Source organism: Cylas formicarius, unplaced genomic scaffold (genome assembly GCF_029955315.1).
Source record: "Cylas formicarius isolate icCylForm1 unplaced genomic scaffold, icCylForm1.1 PGA_scaffold_1__22_contigs__length_36826433, whole genome shotgun sequence".
Taxonomy (NCBI): Eukaryota; Metazoa; Arthropoda; class Insecta; order Coleoptera; family Brentidae; genus Cylas; species Cylas formicarius.
The window spans coordinates 24738907-24758188 of NW_026844264.1; the positions used below are offsets into that span (position 1 = coordinate 24738907).

At 33.3% G+C, this 19282-nt stretch overlaps 3 protein-coding genes across 4 annotated transcripts; 2 read left to right on the forward strand and 1 right to left on the reverse strand.

Moving 5' to 3' along the window:
• Positions 1-4957: 4957 nt before the first annotated feature.
• LOC132697299 (UPF0728 protein C10orf53 homolog) lies at positions 4958-5574 on the forward strand. The gene is made up of 3 exons (XM_060662670.1): positions 4958-5130; positions 5187-5321; positions 5376-5574. Exons 1-3 carry the CDS (start codon positions 5046-5048, stop codon positions 5450-5452), a joined length of 297 nt encoding a protein of 98 aa, XP_060518653.1. The 5' UTR covers positions 4958-5045; the 3' UTR covers positions 5453-5574.
• Positions 5575-5740: 166 nt separating this feature from the next.
• Positions 5741-7167, forward strand: LOC132697493 (angio-associated migratory cell protein). Its single transcript, XM_060663070.1, has one exon. It carries the CDS (start codon positions 5938-5940, stop codon positions 7045-7047), a length of 1110 nt encoding a protein of 369 aa, XP_060519053.1. The 5' UTR covers positions 5741-5937; the 3' UTR covers positions 7048-7167.
• A 3529-nt stretch (positions 7168-10696) lies between these two features.
• Positions 10697-18670, reverse strand: LOC132697490 (bifunctional heparan sulfate N-deacetylase/N-sulfotransferase). 2 transcript variants are annotated; one of them, XM_060663064.1, is made up of 11 exons: positions 18528-18670; positions 17455-17943; positions 17211-17405; positions 16079-16497; positions 15417-15905; positions 14815-14968; positions 14552-14714; positions 13642-13824; positions 13082-13581; positions 11329-11505; positions 10697-11265 (listed from the first exon to the last, which is right to left on the reverse strand). In XM_060663064.1, the coding sequence occupies exons 2-11, from the start codon at positions 17646-17648 to the stop codon at positions 11046-11048; spliced, it is 2694 nt and encodes an 897-aa protein (XP_060519047.1). In that variant the 5' UTR covers positions 17649-17943; positions 18528-18670; the 3' UTR covers positions 10697-11045. The 2 variants fall into 2 exon arrangements, with proteins under 2 accessions (XP_060519047.1, XP_060519046.1); XM_060663063.1 differs by having other exon boundaries at positions 10701-11277; positions 14815-14959.
• Between the last annotated feature and the right edge of the window lie 612 nt (positions 18671-19282).

Consider the following 19282-nt stretch of genomic DNA (forward strand, 5'->3'; position numbering starts at 1 on the left):
TGGTAGAATTATTCCCGTTCAGGCGCCGTTTGTTCTTGCCATAATATGATATACATACGTTAAATTCCATCCAATCTACCTCAGACGATGTGCGCGACCGGAACGTTTTTCCCCGAGTCGATACAATTGCTTAACTTGACAAATATATAATTCCATCCATCTACCTCAAAGAACTTATAATTGTAGGAGAGATTATAAAAAAGTTTTAACAGTATAAGGGTTAATCGTATACGGTAAATTTAGTGCCAGGTTTAAACGCGTCAACGTCATGTGTTTGTTGTACTAGGCGGCAGGCGATATTAAGGCAGAATATAAACTATTCCAGCATTATACGCCACCAAACGAGGTTGCTAACAGTTATAATTAGTGCCAAAAGAGTATTTAATCCCCTGCAAATACCCATTCAACCTACCGTTAATTAATAAGAACCGCTGGAACTAATAAGAACTTCTTTAGATGTAGGCGCCCTGTGTACAATATTCTTTGCACCATTAGCAATCTTTTTTTTTTAATTCCTATTTTTAGAAAGTGTCTCTATGGAATATTTAGCTGAGCTAAGAAATTATTAAACTTTTCGGAAAGAAAAGCATTGTACTTAAACTCAAAATAAGTAAAAAAATAACAATATTTGAAAAAGGGAGACTTATAACAATTGCCATTTTGATAGCTAATGCTAATACTTTAAACTAAACCGGGAGTCTTCTACCGATTTTGGAAAAAATTATTATAAGAGGCAGATGCGGTGGATGCTAGCAGAATGTGGACAACTGGCAGATTTGTTGCACTACTATGGGCTTTTTGCGAATGCTGCGGACTTCCATGATAAAAATAAAACTGTTTTTATTCCAAATCTCTCAATTGGTGGCTTCTAAGAGCATCTATTAATTTTTAATACAATTCTGAATTACCTACAGAATATGCCTTTTACAAAACTTCTGGATTCCTCCTGCGTCGGTTTTTGCTGAGACGAACTTGCTGAGGTTTCGCCAATCATCCTGTTGGCTTCTTCAGAGCTTGATTGAAACTGGCGCGCATTCTACTCTGTACCTGCTTATATATTGTTTGAGGAGGCGGAGCTAAATGAGGGGCCTGAAAGTAAAAGTCGAGTCAGTTTAAGTCAAGCTCTGAAGAAGTCAACAGGATGATTGGTGAAACGTCAGCAAGTTCAACTCAGCAAAAACCCACGCAGGAGGGAATCCAGAAGTTTTGTAAAAAGTATTACAGTAAACAACTAAATTGTTCTTTGGTTTGAAGGACAGGTTGCCAATAACTTAAAAAAAAACTAATAAGCCAGCCGCCCGGTGCAAAATCTCGTTCGATTGATTTTCTTCGATATCAATGTTTAGAAGCCTGTTGTAGTGGTTAGACAATTTTGCGACACGATAATTATTGTTAATGGCAATAACGTTAATATATAACCGAGACCGTACTGATAGGTATATATCCTATTTTGTATTGATTTGTTGGGCATATGTATTTAACACACACTGTTAGAATGTTGGGTGATATAAATAATAGTTAATAGAAAAGTGTGTGAATATATTTAAAGCAAATGTTTATTATATGAGGTGGGTTGAGATTGTTGGTACAAAAAACGCGTTCTTCCTCGGCCCTGTGCGCATTCATATTTTTATAAAGTGTGTCTTTCAACCGCAGAGAGAGAGCGATGCGTTTTATTTTTCTTAGCTTTATGTCTACGTATATATTTATCGATTCTTCCGTTGAAAACATATAGTATACATATTATATATTATACAAATTTACTGCACATAGATAAGGATATCCGATATATGTATTAAATAGAAATACTAAGGAACAATTTCTCAGGTTCAATCATAATATCAAATGTACCAAAGTACAAAGTCAGGTATCAATTTTGGTTTCGAATTAAATCGCAACACTTTCAGGGATTAATTTAGGACTTACTTTTTCATTTGTTGTTTTACCATGTCAGTTACAGTAAAATCTTGCTTATCTGAGATATTTAATTACTAATTGGTATTGAAATTAGGTTACTAAATTTTCAAAATGTTAAAACTTTGTTTCTATAAATTTAGCATCCTGTGTTTTAAAAGAGGAGCGATTGGGCACCTATGTCGGTTCTTATTTTTTCACTGATAATCGCTTTTGAAAATATCGGAAGGCAGATTATATAACTTGAGCAAGTGTTCATCCATTTTGTCAATTGGAAATATTCATCAAAATTAACATTTTTCTTAACCTGGCACTCTTTGTTGGAAATTAAAAAAGGTAATTATAGGAAAAAGTATATTTCAAAATAAACTTTGCTGGTGTTCTGAAATCTGAAACTTGTTCAGATAGTTTAGATTCTACTGTACCAGACAATCTTCAATCACGCACCGATACACACATAGACACATATACACTTACAGAATTGCAGTGATAATTATCAGGTAATTTATTCTATTACGAGTAGCGTAGCAGGTATATGAGAATCCACTTATTATTGTAGTCGTTTTATTAAAAATTGTATGATAAATAGCCAGTCAGTCACTAGGTTAAGGCTTGTATGATAATACTATACACTAGGCTTCCAAATGACTTCCACCATTGGTTTGAATATAAACGACATGTTCTTCCATATTCCATGATTCTAGTTAGACTTTGATTGTTTTGAATGAGTACTCTACACCTAATCACAATTTTGGGATTGATTTGTTTGTTGTTTTGTTCAAGAATTAAAAGTATTGGGCCGCTTTTTATTGTCGTTAAAATGTAGCGATTCCCAGGTGACAAACCACTTAAAAGATAATTACCAACAAACGCCTTACTAAAATAGATAATATAATCTCACTAAAATCACATCAGTAAGAAAGATGGATTAAAGATTTTTTCAATTTGGTCACTGCAGTCACATAAATGACTAGAATATTTAAAAGGCTTTGCAGGAATTTGTACTCAAATTAAAGGGTAGGTAAGAAACCAAGTGGATTCGTTTTCAAAGTCGTTAGCATAATCATGCGGATAAAATCCAATGTGTATCTCTAAATGAGTTAGATTGTCTTGGCTGTTCGAAGAACCTTTAGGGAGATCTCCGTCATGGCTCTGTGGTGTTCTAATTACTTGAAAGTAAAAAATTCTTTTCGCTTCATATATCTGAAAGAATGGTTTATTTATTGTGTATTTTGAGGACTATCGGTTTGTTGAAACTGTAATAAAGTCCTAGTAAAAAATTCCTTTCATGCGATGATAGCTTATAGCTACTCTAACTCATATGTTTCCGCCAGCTTTATTTTTTGGCACTCTCGCAGTAATTAACGTACTCGTATTTAAAGGTAAAGTTTTAGGATTGTTGGGTACATATACTTTGTAAATTTAACACGGTGTAGATAGATTGCGTTTGGATATTGTGTGATAATTCCTGATGGGAAAAGATTTTATTTTACGTCTACTAAAGCTTCAATTTGGTTCAATTTAATTTTAACAATCAAGCTTAAACTCTTACACAGTGCCATATATACATATTCACACCGCACATATACACACACACACACACACACAAACAAACACAGTCTTTCACATTTACGTTACGTACGTTTATATATAGATTTCTTCGAGATCGACGTACTTGTAAAATATTAAACGGAACAGTCTCCGCTTTAAAGAGAAATGCAAATAAAATGGGATGTTTATGTTCCTATCGAATGCGATTCCTCACCAATATCTCGTTTTTGGATATCAACGCCCTCAGAGCTATTGTAAATATACGTCATTGTAAATAGGCATGGTGGTAATATTGTTGGGGAATCGGGTGCCTTCAAAAAAAAAAAAGAATAGAATGTGAAATTTATGAATCAAGAAAAAAACAAACCAGCACGTCTTGACGAGACCTTAGCTGACCAGAGTTCCTAGCATTCGTCCCTAGTAAAGGTGAACGTGCGTTATGTATTAATGTAATCCCGTAAATTTATAGCATATGTAGATCATCGCCGCCTCTATTTGGGTAGAGTCCACGCCTGAGATAATTTTTGAAAATAGGAAATACTCATTTTAACGGGGTAGTCAGTTCAAAATCATTTTGTCACTGGTCGACCCCATTTAGAATAATCATGTACTGAAGGTATACCTTTTTTTGAATACAATTATTTGTATATTATTAAATATTTGCATTTCTTTTACGTTAACTTATTGTCATTATTACGTCTATCTACCATTAAGTTTTTTTATGCAGCTTATATAGATTTTATTGTTTGTTCCTAATACTCGCTAGTTTTAAGGGATGTAATGTTTTAAGTTTTCACTTTTTGCATTTTTGCCTGTTTTGGTGAAAAATTAGTGATAGGTGCAATAAAACATTTGTTAAAGAGTATTTATAAGTAAATTTTGCAATTTTGCCATATTACGTTTTTAATTTTTGTGTATCGTTTATACCTAATTATAATATTAAAACTATTGAAAAGTGTTTGTTATTTTGTCTTAATGTTCGCGAAAGGAATATAACAACAACAAAAATCAAACCATAATAAAATCGTGGATGATGAGTATGTCAAACTCTATAAAGGTGTATCAACATATGAAGCAACCATGAATCGAATTTTGAGAATGTAGATTCAATACGCGCATGCGTGGGATTTGAAATCTCAATCATTCAAATCGCGAATGCCTCTACATTTGTCCCGTTCACCTGCACTTTGCGCCATCTTCTTTCAAAACAGCGATTTTCACACACTTAACTCGTCCCAAACCATTTAACCATTTAACGAGATCTAGGGATATTTTGAGAGAATACTGCCGCAAAAATGCCACATCCAAACTTATTAACGATCTGTCAGCGACCTTTTTGGTTATTGAATGCCTCAAGGTCATTTGCCTCAAGATTTGAAATCTCGCCAATAGACTTCGTGGACGGATTGACAGATGAAAGGGTGACATTTTTTTGTCTCTGAGCATTGATATAAATATTGATGTTCATATTGACAACTGACATATTGTTTTTAACAAGAATCACAATAAATTTTGTAAAAAGTCAAATTATGATGAAAAAAATTGTAATACCTGTAGCAGATATTATTTAGAAGAAAAATATGCCCCAAGTAGTTGTAAAATACGGACCTTATTCCGCAGGCGGTATCATTCAGCACCGAATACAAAAAATTTTCGGTTTATTAAGTATGTATAAAGGGACAATTTTGATTTGCATATTCGCAGTTTCAATTCTTTGCCAGAAGCCCTGGAAGCGTTGGGATATGAAATTAAAAGCGTACCCAGCGATGAACTCAATCGTTTATCAGTCGCAATGTGCAACATAGAAATTTTTAAATGCAACATAACAAATCTTAAGTTCAACATGTTATGCCAAGGTAAGCGGGAAACTAACCGCGAACGTAATTTTAGTTTAATCATTATTTGGTTAGACGACATTCTTTGCCGGCGGATAGTCAAAGCAGTGGAAGAAGCGAGTTCTAGGATATACAATAGCCTACCTACATAACAGAAAATTCACAGTGTTACTACCCCCAAATAAAATAAAAATAAGATGTGTTACTAATAAATTCGCAAATTTAAGAGCCATTTCAATTGTGTCATGGGTAAATTATTGCTTCAATTAAAATGGTTTTTTGATCAGTGCATGTTGACTTTAGTTTTCTGATTTTCATTAACAGTCAAAGAAATTTCCTGTTCAATACCAAAAATAAATTTAATTTAATTAAAAATAAATGTAAAACGGATTGAAAATACATAAAAAATATTCAACTTTTTATTCTTATTAAGGTTGATTTTGATACAAAAAATTGACAAATACGCCGGTTCGTCATTCCTAGTAACTATTACATCTACAGAAGAAAATATCGACTTTATAAAGGCTGAGTAAAGAATAAAGAAGATGGCGAACTCGAACTAACCAAAACATTGCATGCATTTATTCTTTTTAAAAAAATTGTTAGATTTTTTCTACAAATTTTTTCTTTTACAAAAATGGACGATTTAGAAGAATTAGAAGACATTGAAATCATATATTCGGACGACGAAGATGATCATTTCGAAATGGAAGAGGACCCGGAAACACGCCAAACGGAGACTGAAATTGAAATTAAAGACATGTCTCTGTTAACTTTTGCAAATCATCAAAAATCGGTTTTCGCCACCGACGTAAGTAAAGACGACGTATTAGCAGTTACTGGAGGAGAAGACGACATTGCCTTTGTGTGGAACACAGATTCTGGAGATATTTTATTTGACTGCAAGGGTCATAAAGATTCCGTGACCGAAGTGGCATTTAACTTAAATAATAAATACCTAGCGACCGGAGACATGGCGGGCATGATCCAGATTTGGAATGTTAAAGAAAAAAAGCTCGCATGGTGTTTAGAAGCTGATGATATGGAATGGCTAATGTGGCATCCTTTGATTAACGTTATAATGTGCGGTTGCCAAACTGGCAACATTTACATCTGGGAAATACCATCAAAAAATTGCAAAGTGCTGCCATCACCTGGTTTTTGCCCGTGCACTAGTGGCAAGGTGCTAGCTGGAGGCAAACATTTGTTGACTAGTTATGGAAATGGGCATGTTAAAATGTGGGCTTTAAAGGAGGGAAATATTATGTGGACCAACAGTGACAATGCAACAGTTAATAATATAGAGATTAATTGTGATGACTCTTTGATTGTAGTCATACCCAGTGGTAAAATTATTAGAGCAAGTGATGGAAAAACCATGGGGACTGTTATGTTGGATGGGCAAATTGAAATTGAAGCTGCTCTGTTTAGTAAAGACTCTGACATTATCATAACGGGATCCTTGTCAGGACAGTTATGTGTATGGCAACTTGGAAAATATACAATTAGGCATCAGGCTAAAATTGACTGCGCTGTAACTGTTTTAAGATGGAGCCACTTGGGAAATGCAATTATTGGCACCACTGATGGAGATATTTATATATGCAACCCCAAAAGTGGGACTCTGGTGCAGACCCTGACCGGACATAGGTCAGATATTTTAAGTATATCGGTATTTAACAATGCAAATAAAATTTTGACTTCATCTGATGATGGAAGTGCCAAAATTTTTATTCTTGACAATTAAAGAGTGATTTATATTAAAATTATATATTTATATTTTGTTGAATAAAAAGTGTTTTATTTGCTTCTTTTTTATTGAAATCTGGTGGAGATAAAGAATTCACATAATTCTAATGTTTTAATTTGGAACTCAAGGGTATTTAGCAACCTTTTTAAAATTTAAATTTAATTTAAATGCTCATTAATTGCCTAGCGGGGTACAGCTAAACTGTTCTACAAAGACTGCTATTTCAGTTCTTACATTTATGACTTATTTCTCATTTGACTAGGAGCCTGCAGGTTTGATCCTTTCATCATACTCTGCCTCCATCCTACCATTGACCTAGCATGTATCAATGCACAAATTTTGAAGTATTGATATTAAATCCCTAATTGTACTTTGTAAAGAACTATCTCACCAGAAGTAAAACATATCAAAGAGACTAACAACAGCGACTTCTGTCAAAGTCTATTTTATTTATATATTCTATACACCAACGCGACGAATCGTGTTTCCCCTCTCTTAAGGAAAATCTACGGAAATAAACTCCGTAATATTCAGTATGAGCATAATAAATATCCAAGAGTCGCGAAAAACAAAATGAAAGACGAGTCAAATCGCGATAATGGCACCAACTTTTTTGTTCTTTTTTTTTGCGCGGCGGTCCCAGGTGCCAAAAATTGTCCAGTTTTCACATATATTTTGCAGAAGCGTTACATTTTTTGTGAATGTGTTTTTTAAACATTTAGCAATTGTTACAAAATGTTATATTTTTAAAATAAGAAACATCATGTTTCCTCACGGTCTGATGTGTCAAAGAAACAGCTTTCAAAACTGTCCTTTTCAAAGGTACCATAAAATTCAAGTTAACCGCACAAATAATATTTTACTTTATTTTAAAACAGCGGCATATTTTCCAGCGAATTTTAAGATACTATACTGATTATTCATAATTTTAAGCTCTATCTGATTACAAACGATTTTTTTAATTAGTTTTGGTTTAGGCTACTTACAGAGAAAATTAATTTTAATTTTTTTGTAACTCTTCAAAAATATATTTAGTGGATTCTCAGACTCAATAAAAAAAGTTATTTTTTATTTTTATTAATGTTATATACATTGCTTCAAAAAAGAAACAATAATAATATAAGAAATGTCAGCATGGAAGTTCGTTTTTAGGTTAGATTCTGAAGATTATGAATGGAATATCTGAACTAATCTTTTGATGTACGTATCTGACAAACCTCAACCTAATATGAACCTTGTTATTTATTATTGTCAATGAAATGTTGTTATCCCTGTACAATATTTGGGGAGTTGATTGTCCACGATGTTCCATCCAATGGCACAAAACAGTGAAACTACTAAAAACATCAATTTAGTACACATTCACCAAATCATGACGAGAATTACGATATGTAAAGTTGCGTTTCTATCAATGGTTGACAACTAATCATAATTTACTATTTGTACATCTAGGATTTTAAATTGTTAAAACACCATAAATGTTAAAACATCAAAAGCTCTTACTAATGGCAACAAAATCATTCAACCTTTACAATAATTGGAACTTGTTGCGATCAAATTAACTCGAACCGTCATAATTGCCGCAAAGCACAAATAGAGTAGGGCTACATAGTGAAAAAGACTTATTTTGCGTTGATTTTTGTCTTTCGCTTTAGTATTTGGGATTTTTTTCAAGTCCGTGTTAATTAGTAAATTAGACAGCTCAAATGTCAAATATGACAGGGACGCTAGGACGCATTAACCTAATTCAGTCAACATATAACAATTCCTCAAAAACATGGTACAAGTGGCACCTGCATTAAACTAACCAAAAATAAAAGTGAAAGCCAAATTATCAGGAAATCTTGATCGAGTATCTGGGCGATACACGGTGAATAATATAAAAGTATAGTCATTTTCTAATGGAGATTTAAAGTTCAACATTGTGTAGGTTGGTAGATATCGCATTTAGAACGCATCCGATGCAATTATTATTTAAGCATTACCAATGTACAGTGCATTCAAATTCGCTGTCCCCTCTAGGACGTCTTCAACTCAACGACCAAAGTTGTGCACAATGAATTTCAAATAAAAATATCCACGAAAACCAGTTTCCTTCTTTTAATATCGCAAAGATCTGTCAAAATTCACAGTACTCTCAAGATTCCCTAGAGTGGATAGCCAATTCGAGATTAGGTATTTTAGTCTTATTCTACAAATTGGTTTATATAACACAAAATATAGGACCCTTTTTTAGAATATGAGGCCGTCGCAGACATCCCCATAATTTTGTATCTCCCTTACTACTACACCTATTGCGCAAGAAACTCAGAGGGATCCATCAAACTGTAGCTCTTATTTTAAGACCTTGATTGACACAATACAAATATTTATTTTTGAATGCGGTCGAAATAAATGGTCACATCTGAGACGTACTTTATGGTCATAGTAAGAATCTACAGAGCATAGGGGGATTTGGTAAACGGTAACCGCTATGGGGTTGTTCGTCCTATAACTAACAATATTCCGGATATTTCCGCAAATATCCAGAAAATTTTTGAAAATTTCAAGAACAAAACTTTTTCCGCCTATATTCCAAAGTGAATTTTAGAATAAATTTCACATTTACTTTGCCATCTTATTCGTCGCCGAGTGATGTGAGTTTAAAATCAATATAATACCGACTCTACAACCACAATTGTTATTTGAAAAGAGTACAGTGATGTCATCGCTAACCAAATTGTTTATTTCTCTCTCTCGGAGCTCTATTGTTTTTTACAGCTTGTAGGTATGTGGAGCTAGTTTATGTACGAGAAAGCAAAAGAAGGAATTAATGAGTTCTAAGAGAGATAAAAAATATTTTTGTCCAAAACCCGGTGACGTCATTTCTAAGAATAGGGCTATTACATGGTTCTGGGCGCGCCTTTCGCTAACTGTTGTCAACATCAAAATTCTAGTAATTGTGGTTGTAAATGTAATATACAATCGATATCTGTTGTTTTTTTAACGATACTGACTCTTTTAATGCAACAGCGAATTGTTTTTTTTTAACTCAGGACCCATTGGGCCCAGTTGAAATTTTTTTATAATATAAATTATTTACTACTTTATTAGGTGAATTTGTAGATATTTTAGAATTCGCTTCAGTCCCAACTGACGCCATTTTTTTTAATGGAAAGGGAAATTAAAACAATTCTTAAGACGCTGATGGATTGAATAAGCGTTAAAAGTGGCAATGCAAATGTGATCTCCTGAACTATTGATTTTTTTATAAACAGTATATTGATTTCATTTTACACACAATTACTTTATATAAATCAAGTTATCATATATTGAGATAAAATAAGATTATTAAAGCTGCACGACCTATCATTATTATTTGGTTAACCTTTTGATTTAATTGAAATAATCTTATTGCATTATTTATACCGAATAAAAACAGTCGAATTAATATTGCAGTTATGATATGTAAAAACAATATTAAAATTATAACATACATAAGTTACTTTGCAAGTTAAAAAGAAAATATGTACATTAAAATTAATAAATATATTTACATAATGTTTGGGATTTCACCAAAAACCTCATTTCTAAAATAAAATAACAAAACATTCAAAAAATACTGAATTATATGAATTCTAAAAAACTTTCTTTCAAGAAAACTATTAATTACTATGTCAAAATAAACCACCAAAAATGTACTAAAATTATTGAGTTTTTTTAAATCTTAATCAATAAACTAAAAGCAACAAAACATTGATGTAATGTAATGTTGAATCCACCCGCTGAACAAAATCATTTATAAGAAACGGCATGAGGACAAGGTAACAGAACAAATAAATAAGCAAAGAAGAAATAAAATTCGCCGGTTGTACTAAATAAACATATTCAATTTAAGCGTAAAAAAATTTGGATGTCGAAAAATCGATATTTTTTATTGAAATGTCGTTCTTCTTTGGTGCTTTATTTCTATCTAAACAAATTAATTTAATGCACCTACGGCCGACAACTGGTATTTAATTGTCTGTTTTATCAGACAAATCGTCCTTTAACCAGTTGGGTATGTTGCGAATTCCATTCTTCTTGAACAATTTCACCAGGGCAGTATTGTGGCTGAGGTAGTAGCGCTGCAAATATTTTAAAGACTTCTCTTCCATGGGAGGATACTGTCGGCCTTTACTTCGCCCAAGGCATTTCGTGCTGTCGCCTTTCACCACTTGACAGTAGAAACCCTTTCTAGGATCAAACCTGATAAACAAGTTCCGAATGGTTGGGATCTACTAGGAGAGGTAAACCTACCTCAAATGCTCGGTGTAATTGAAGAAAGGGGTAATCTTTAAAAATTTCTGAATCTCACTCATTACCTCGACCGGATTTGATTTCAGTTCTTCGCCGTCGATTATGTGGATCGACTGAGGCGAAAAATAAGTCATCCATCTCTCCAAGTGTTGAGCGTATTTTCCAGGATTTAGACATCTAAAAATGGAAACGCCAATATATGGCTGACAAAGTATATTGCTCGCATTTTTTGAACTGAAGCTTATTTCCCTATGCTTTTGGTTATTTCAGTCGGAAAAGTCAATAATAAGTTAAAATATTAAATATAAATATAATTCTTTTTAACAACAATTATTCGTTTTAATTTTAAATTAAACAAACATTTTTTGCCATAATATTTCTTAGTAGGAATGTTTGTCAGTGCAATATATTTTTGGTGTTAATATTTATTCTTTACTTACTTGACCTGAAAATACCTGTATTGTTTCCTTGTATAATATTGTCTTTTTTGCATTGCAGACTTGTCTTTTTTTTCTCAAATGTTCACCAAAACTATAATGTAGTGAACACATTATGTTTAAGTCCACCGTTTTTGTTAAAGTGAAAATAACAATTAATAAAAGGTTTTAATGTCACAAAACTCAACATCGTTACTACAATGGTAGCCTAAACAATTAATTATGCGGACCTATTAATTGAAGTATGAGTTGCGCTATTAAATTTCTCATAAAATTAGAACTGTGCATTTTGAATGGTTCTCAAAATGACCTATAAGTGACAACCAGTTTGGGATACACTACACTTCGGTGAAGCAGTCCTTAATTAGGCATTTGGAAAAATACTATACAAATAAATAGCGATGTCGCTATGTGGATCGACTTGAGGCGAGAAATAAGTCATCCATCTCTCCAAGTGTTGAGCGTATTTTCCTGGATTTAGGCATCTGAATATGGAAGCGCCAAAATATGGCTGACAAAATATTGTGTGCGCATTTTTTTAAATCGAAGCTTATTTTCCTGTTTTTTGTTATTTTACTTGGAAAAGTCACTAACAAGTAAAATATTGCCTTGTATTAAATTTCTTCGTTTTAATTTTAAATTAAACAAACATTTTTTGAAAATAGTATTTCTTAGTAGGAATATTTGTCAGTGCAATATATTTTTGGTGTAAATATTCTACATTTACTTGACGTGAAAATACTTGTATTGTTTTCTTGAATAATTTCTGTATTGTAGGTTTGGCATTTTTTTATTTTTCTCAAATGTTCACTACAATTATAATGTAGTGAACACACATCTTATGTTTAAGTCTACCGTTTTTGTAAAAATGTAAATAAAATTTAATAAAAGCTATTAACGTCACAAAACTTAATATGGTAACAACAATGGTAGTCTAAATAATCATTTGTGGGCACCCATGAATTCTACAATTTGGAAACAGCAGTGAAAGCACCCCTTAATTAGGCATTTGTAGAAATACTATACAAATACATAGCGATGTTTTTTTATTCACCTTCTATATATAATATCCCTTTCACTTCATAACACTTTGGAACAATTACAAAAAAATAGCTCATATCTCTTATCTTTATCGCTTTATCGCGGTCGGCAAATTGTCATAAATTTTGAAGTAGGTAATAGGTAGATGTGGTTTCTAAATATTTGGATAGCAATTTTCACAATTTCAGCTGTGCGCGGAACACCAACGACCCTCTAAAGGTTGAGATAAACTTACAGGCATGCACGGAATCGAACCCTATAAATATACCACCTACCTGTTCCTCAAATCCCTTAACGGCTTCGGCGCGATATCGCTGGCTGTTATCACCTGATGAAAATTGTAATTGTTGGCGACGGTATCGCCGTGCGCTTTTGTATGTTGGTACCACGAATACGCTCTTTTCGCAGGCGATATCAAAATCGTTACTAGCTTCGCGCGGGGCAATAGCGCGTGTACCCGTTTTGGGACTAGCTCGCCGTCGAAATAGGTGGCGCTCTTCTCAAAATAATACCGTACAGACGAGTTGGCGTCTCCGGGAAAGAAACCCATATACCAGTCAAGACCGCGCAGATAATTGTGCGCGTTGAAAAACTGAATCTCCTCGAACGTCGTCGGACTGGGCAGATTACTCGCCACCGCCGGATGTAGAGACAAAAACGTGTACAGGGCGGTGGTGCCTGTTTTTTGGGGCCCGATTACTAAAAATTTAGGCAACGAGTCGCACGATTTGTTCCTAGACCAAATTTTCTGGTGCCTTTGATCGTCGCAAGGATTCTGCAACGCAATCCGGAATTAGCCGATCGATCTTCGTGACGCTAAATAAACGGCTCTCACCCCCCAAACTGGATCCGACTCGCCGGGATACAATTTGAAGTAGTTCTCCGCCAACTGAAGGGGTGGCGCGGATGACAGCCTTATATTCGTCCAACATTGAATAAATTTAACGACGGACTCGAATGTGTATAGGCCTAATCTGTCGTTGCCGTAATTTGACATATGAGTCATGAAAATATTTATCTACAAAAAAGTTACAACATATGCGTTCCTGAAGTTACCAAACTTTTGCATGCCTTAATCGGAAAACGGCAACGAACGTATCGTAAATATGAGCTGTCCTACAAGTACTACCTATTATAAGAAAACCATTACCAGCAAAAATGTTAAAATTTACATTATACTAACATAACGAATGTGATCTAAACCAAACTGATGAACACTCGAAAGGGTCAAACGATAATTGAGTCAATTAAAAGCAAAAGCAAAGCAGAGTTATAATACTGAAACGGCAAAAATTGGCGATTTCTGTATAGTTCTCAATGAAACATATAACAATATCCCGTTGTGTTACCTTTTTGGAATTATAGTTTCCTTAAATTGATATTAATCCTTTTAAAGTTGTCAAAAAAAATCATTATTTCTTATAACTCTATATGCATGTTAAATAGGATACCTGCAGATTATTGATATATGCGTATGTCAATTTGATAAGATCTACCAATTTCGAATCTGAATTACGACCTTACTGTGCGTTATCAAGAATTACACGGAATTTCTTTAAATATAACAAAAAAAAAATCAGCAAGCCTAATTTTCCAGATATGTACTTTTGACACATAACAGCTCGCTGATGTCAAGAATGTGTGTAATTTTAGAAACAATTCAAATATTATGAACAGCAAAAAAGCCTATACAATAACCAAAATTTTGCAAGTCAACAAAAAAAAAAAAAAGAAAACAAACTCACGGGATTGTAAACGATTGTTTGGAAAAGCTCTCCTCCCTGAATCGACTCATCCAGTTTACTTCTACCTCCAGGGTACCTATCGATGAGCATCGTGTGGGTGAACAGACCGCAGGTCTGTCGGGGAAGCACCATAATGTTTCGGTGTATGAAACCCCTTCTTAATCTGCAATGAAAACAGGGCAACTGTAAAAAAAACAAACCTAACAACCTTTAGTCAAAAACAGACAATAATTAAATGAAAAAACCAGCAAATCTAAGTTTACCTCGCAGGTCTCAAATGTGGATATTCCTCCGTGGAGGTAACTCTGACATTCCATACTTTCTTCCAAGCGGTATAAAGCATATCGTGAACAGGGTATACCCCCGAGTGATGCGGAGCAATTGAGTAACCAGAGTCTACAGGAATCCCTAAAATTTCTAAACTTTATTAATATATTTCTTATTTTGATTTCTTTTACTTTAAAATTCGCCAAAAGATAATAAGATAAGTAAGTTGCCTTGTGACCACAAGTGCACAATTTTGAGCCTTCGCGATGAATTCCGACCGTTCACATAGTCAGTTTGCAACTTCCAGTGTAACGTTAGCGTATCGTGTGTAGGAGGTTGTTAAATTAACATGTACAAGCTGTCCCATTTTCGATACTTTTGCGAACATCTTATGTTATCTTATATCTAATAATTTGTTTTTTTACAGTTTTTTTCCTATCTTGGTTGTTATTTTAAGGTACAACCTGTAGCTTTACCATAAAAACAATATAAAATATAATTAAAACAACTTAAGTTTCCCTCCAATGGATTTTGTTAAAGTCTTGAACTTGGTTTGCACTAAACGCCATTATATCAGAAATAAAAAATTGAATCTCACCTTTACTCTTAGCAAAGTTTTTATTCAAATTCATATCCTCAATCAAAACGGTTAAATTATCGTACAAATGTGGCTGTTGATGATTCCACATGTGAGAAAACCACATAAACTTATTCACATGTTGCAAAATAAGATTGTCACCCTTGTCCTCCTCATCGTTGCCGTGATGGTAATATTTGCCTGAGAATCCCAAGTTAAACTTAAAACCAGGCACCATACTAGTCAGTCGGTCTTGAGTATTGACTAAAGCCTCGACGTCTTCTGGTCGGAGACGAGTCCCCACTTCCCCCACAAAGATGTCGTCTATATCGACCAAAATCATACGATCCAGAGACAAACTGAGCTGACCGTGACTCAAATAACTTAAGCTGTCAAGAAACAGAAGCCGGTGCAGCCAGAATTTCAAACCTGAACCGAATATTACCCTTTGAATGTTGTCATACAGACCATGATCCTGAATAACAGTCGGAAGAGGCATTCTAACCTTACCTAAAAAATGCCTTAAAGTCAGTTTTCTTATAAATATATCTTCTTATATAATTCTATTTATTTTTCACACATTTCCAAAAAAAAATTTCACAAGAAACACTAAGGTAGTACACCACTTATTTCAACAAAAATATATATACATTTTTTTGATTTAGAACACCCAAATACTCAACTATTATTCACTTGTATAAAATCATGCTTATGGGCCCACTCAAGCGGCTCATACGTCGAATGATTAGCCTGAAATACAGTCCAGTCATTTCCCGGCAAGTCTCCCCACACAGTTTCCCCCGCCCTGGTTAATCTCAGTATTTGTGACGCGCTATTCAAAGCAGCATCTTTGAGTTTCACGTTGGTATTAATGAACAACGGAAATCCCTTTAATTGGTACTCGGTATAAGTTTCCTCTTCGGGCGATATGAATCCTATTACCCCGACTGAATATTCACGACAGTACTTATCGAGGAGTTGCCGGTTCCAATTATCCATTTGGAGATATTTACTATAATTCTCGAATACTATCACGCCATATCGTCCCTTATCTAGGTTCGTTAAGACTGGCAAATTTTTACCTGTCACCTCAACTTTGTATCTGCAAAAAAACGGATTATTAAGATTTTCACAAGTCACAATATTGACAAAGTGTGAGACAAAGCGATCAATGCAACTTTAAAATGACTAAATTCATGCGGATAAGCAGCCGTACAGGGAAACCAGACTATATACAAACAAACAGACCAAACTGACAGGCTAAATAAATACAATAAAACTTTTATGTAAAAAATGCCATAATTTCAGGTACTCTGTCAAAACGCGAACTTAGCCTCAACCATTTTATATATGGCAATATATTTAAATCAATCAAGTTACAACTACTTAAAGTTCTTATTAGAATAGATTTAAAAAAAAGATTATGGGGATATAGAATAGAAACATCCATATGTCTTAGCTTAAGCACTTTTAGGACAGCCTATCAAGTAATTAAAGAAATTTTCAAAAGTAAAAAGCAAATTGCGAATTAATTAATCAAATTTTTTCTCTGTTGTTTTTAATTATCAATATGTCTTGTGTCAACATTATTTCATCCTTCTCTACTAGCAGATCTTCAGCATTTTATCTTTATCTTTTATCTTAAAAATGAGTAAATATGGAACAAAAAAATTAAATATAAGTGAATATTGATGTTTCAGGAGTTAAATTATTAAGTGACAACCCAAAAAAGCGGTTTATTACACCATTTGGCACTTTCCAGCACAAATATATAAATATTTAAAAATTATAAATTAGAATATATAGGCAACTTACTTAATCCTAGTGTGCACCAATAGTTCGGCTATATCCTTCCCTAACTTTGAATACATAGTCTCAATAAAAACTAATACTTTTGGGTAACTTTTTAACTGGGCATCTGTCTTGTGATTGTGATTTTGCAATAACTTGGGGCCATTTAACACTGAACATCTTATATTCGGTTCTGGACGAGTATTCGTTCTATATATCCTACAAAAATAAACATCAGAAAATGTGCAAAATAAAAACTAACACTTACTTAGTTAAATAAGAAGTTTTGGTCTGCTTCGAATATATTATGATCAATATGAGGCTAAAGAAAACCACAGCCCACACACATTTGCGTAAGTTGGCATGCCTTAACACCCAGTAGGCCTTTTTCTTCATTCTAAGTCCCACGAAATGGGATGGTTTTGGGTGAGGCCCCGCCAAAAGGGCTTTTGTATCATTCATAATTAAACAATATTTTTAATTAAAGTTATTGACTGGTTTATGGCTTTCTATGGCACATGGAATGTGTATATAATGTATATTTATAAAACTTTATTATCTTTCTGGTTCGGCTAATCTCCATTTACTGTGTTTCCATATTTCTAACTCAGATACAAGGGCACTTGTCCGGTTGAAGGTGATATCCTTGTTTAATGCTTTGTTCCGTACAGCTTGCATTCTTGCATAGATAACACATTCCTCGACCAATTTTAATTGTATTTTGAAGATAACCGAAAACTTTTTACCTATATTACCCCTAAAATTAAAGATTTTGTATTTACTTACAAAAAAGGCGCTAACATGCAACTAGGTGAAACTGATAACCTCCCAGTTGAATTGCACATAATTTCAGTTATCAAACTAAATTTTTTCCTTTCGTTATCAAATCTCTAATGTTTGTATGGATAAATTAAACAAACTATCTAAACGCTGCGTAAAACTTTATTTGTATAGGACTAATTAAATATACGATAAATTTAGAGTCCAAAACCGGATACTAAAAAATAATATAATAATAATAACAAAAAGGACTCTACTGTATACAGAAGTACAAAGATAAACTTAACCCACTCTATAAAATAAATCAATGTTTACAAACTTTGCATCATTTGTAAACAAATCAGATGTCTAGGGATTCAATTTGTTATCGTTGCTTTTAATTCCATAGTATAAACTAGCAAAGATATTGGAAAAGGTTTAATAAAAACGTAAAAAAATTAGACGTGGTAATGTAAGTGCCATTATAAATTGGAGTATTCACAAAATCGAAATATCTATAAGGAATAGACACCCCTAACATAACCCTACAAACCCTAAATAACACATAACACGCATAATTACCTTCAAAAGTTCTTTATTCTATGTAGATTACATAGTGTAAGCTTATATGTGGGTATAATAAAAAGAAAACAAGAGCCAAATTTGCTTTTCAATAATTACTTATTACCAAGAAAACAAAACATTCCTACCCACCACCGATCACTCAAACTCTCAATCACAGAACACTAATACAGTGCTGCCAGGCTTGACGTATGAAATAATTTTGCTTTTTCAAACTACACATGCGGGATTCTTTTATATCTCCATTAGTTTATTTTATCAACAAATTTTAAATACAAAAGTTGTTTGTTTAAATGTGCTGCATACAATGGAAATAGTTGATATTGTGTAGGCTATTTCATAAATATCTCACAGCTCCTAACTTCCTTATTTTAAATTGAACACTCAGTTTATTTCATTTTTGTATTTCTATATTTAATATCAAGTTTCTTAGATTAAGTAATATACCGGGTGTTCCATTCAAAATAAGGAAGTTAGGTATTGTCAGTTACTTTTGAGATACCCTCGATAATAAGAACTATTTTTTTGGACCACACTTAATACAAACAACTTGTGTAATTAAAATTTTGGATGAAATAAAAGTGAAATACCCTGTAAATCAATAATAATATTAATATTATGGTAAAACAGGAAACAATAAATGAAAACTAAAAAATAGATGGCTACTAAGAGCACTATAATAAGGAATGATGCATGCAACTTTATTATTTTTCAATTTATTTTATTGCCAAAGAACAAAATATTATTCTAATCTA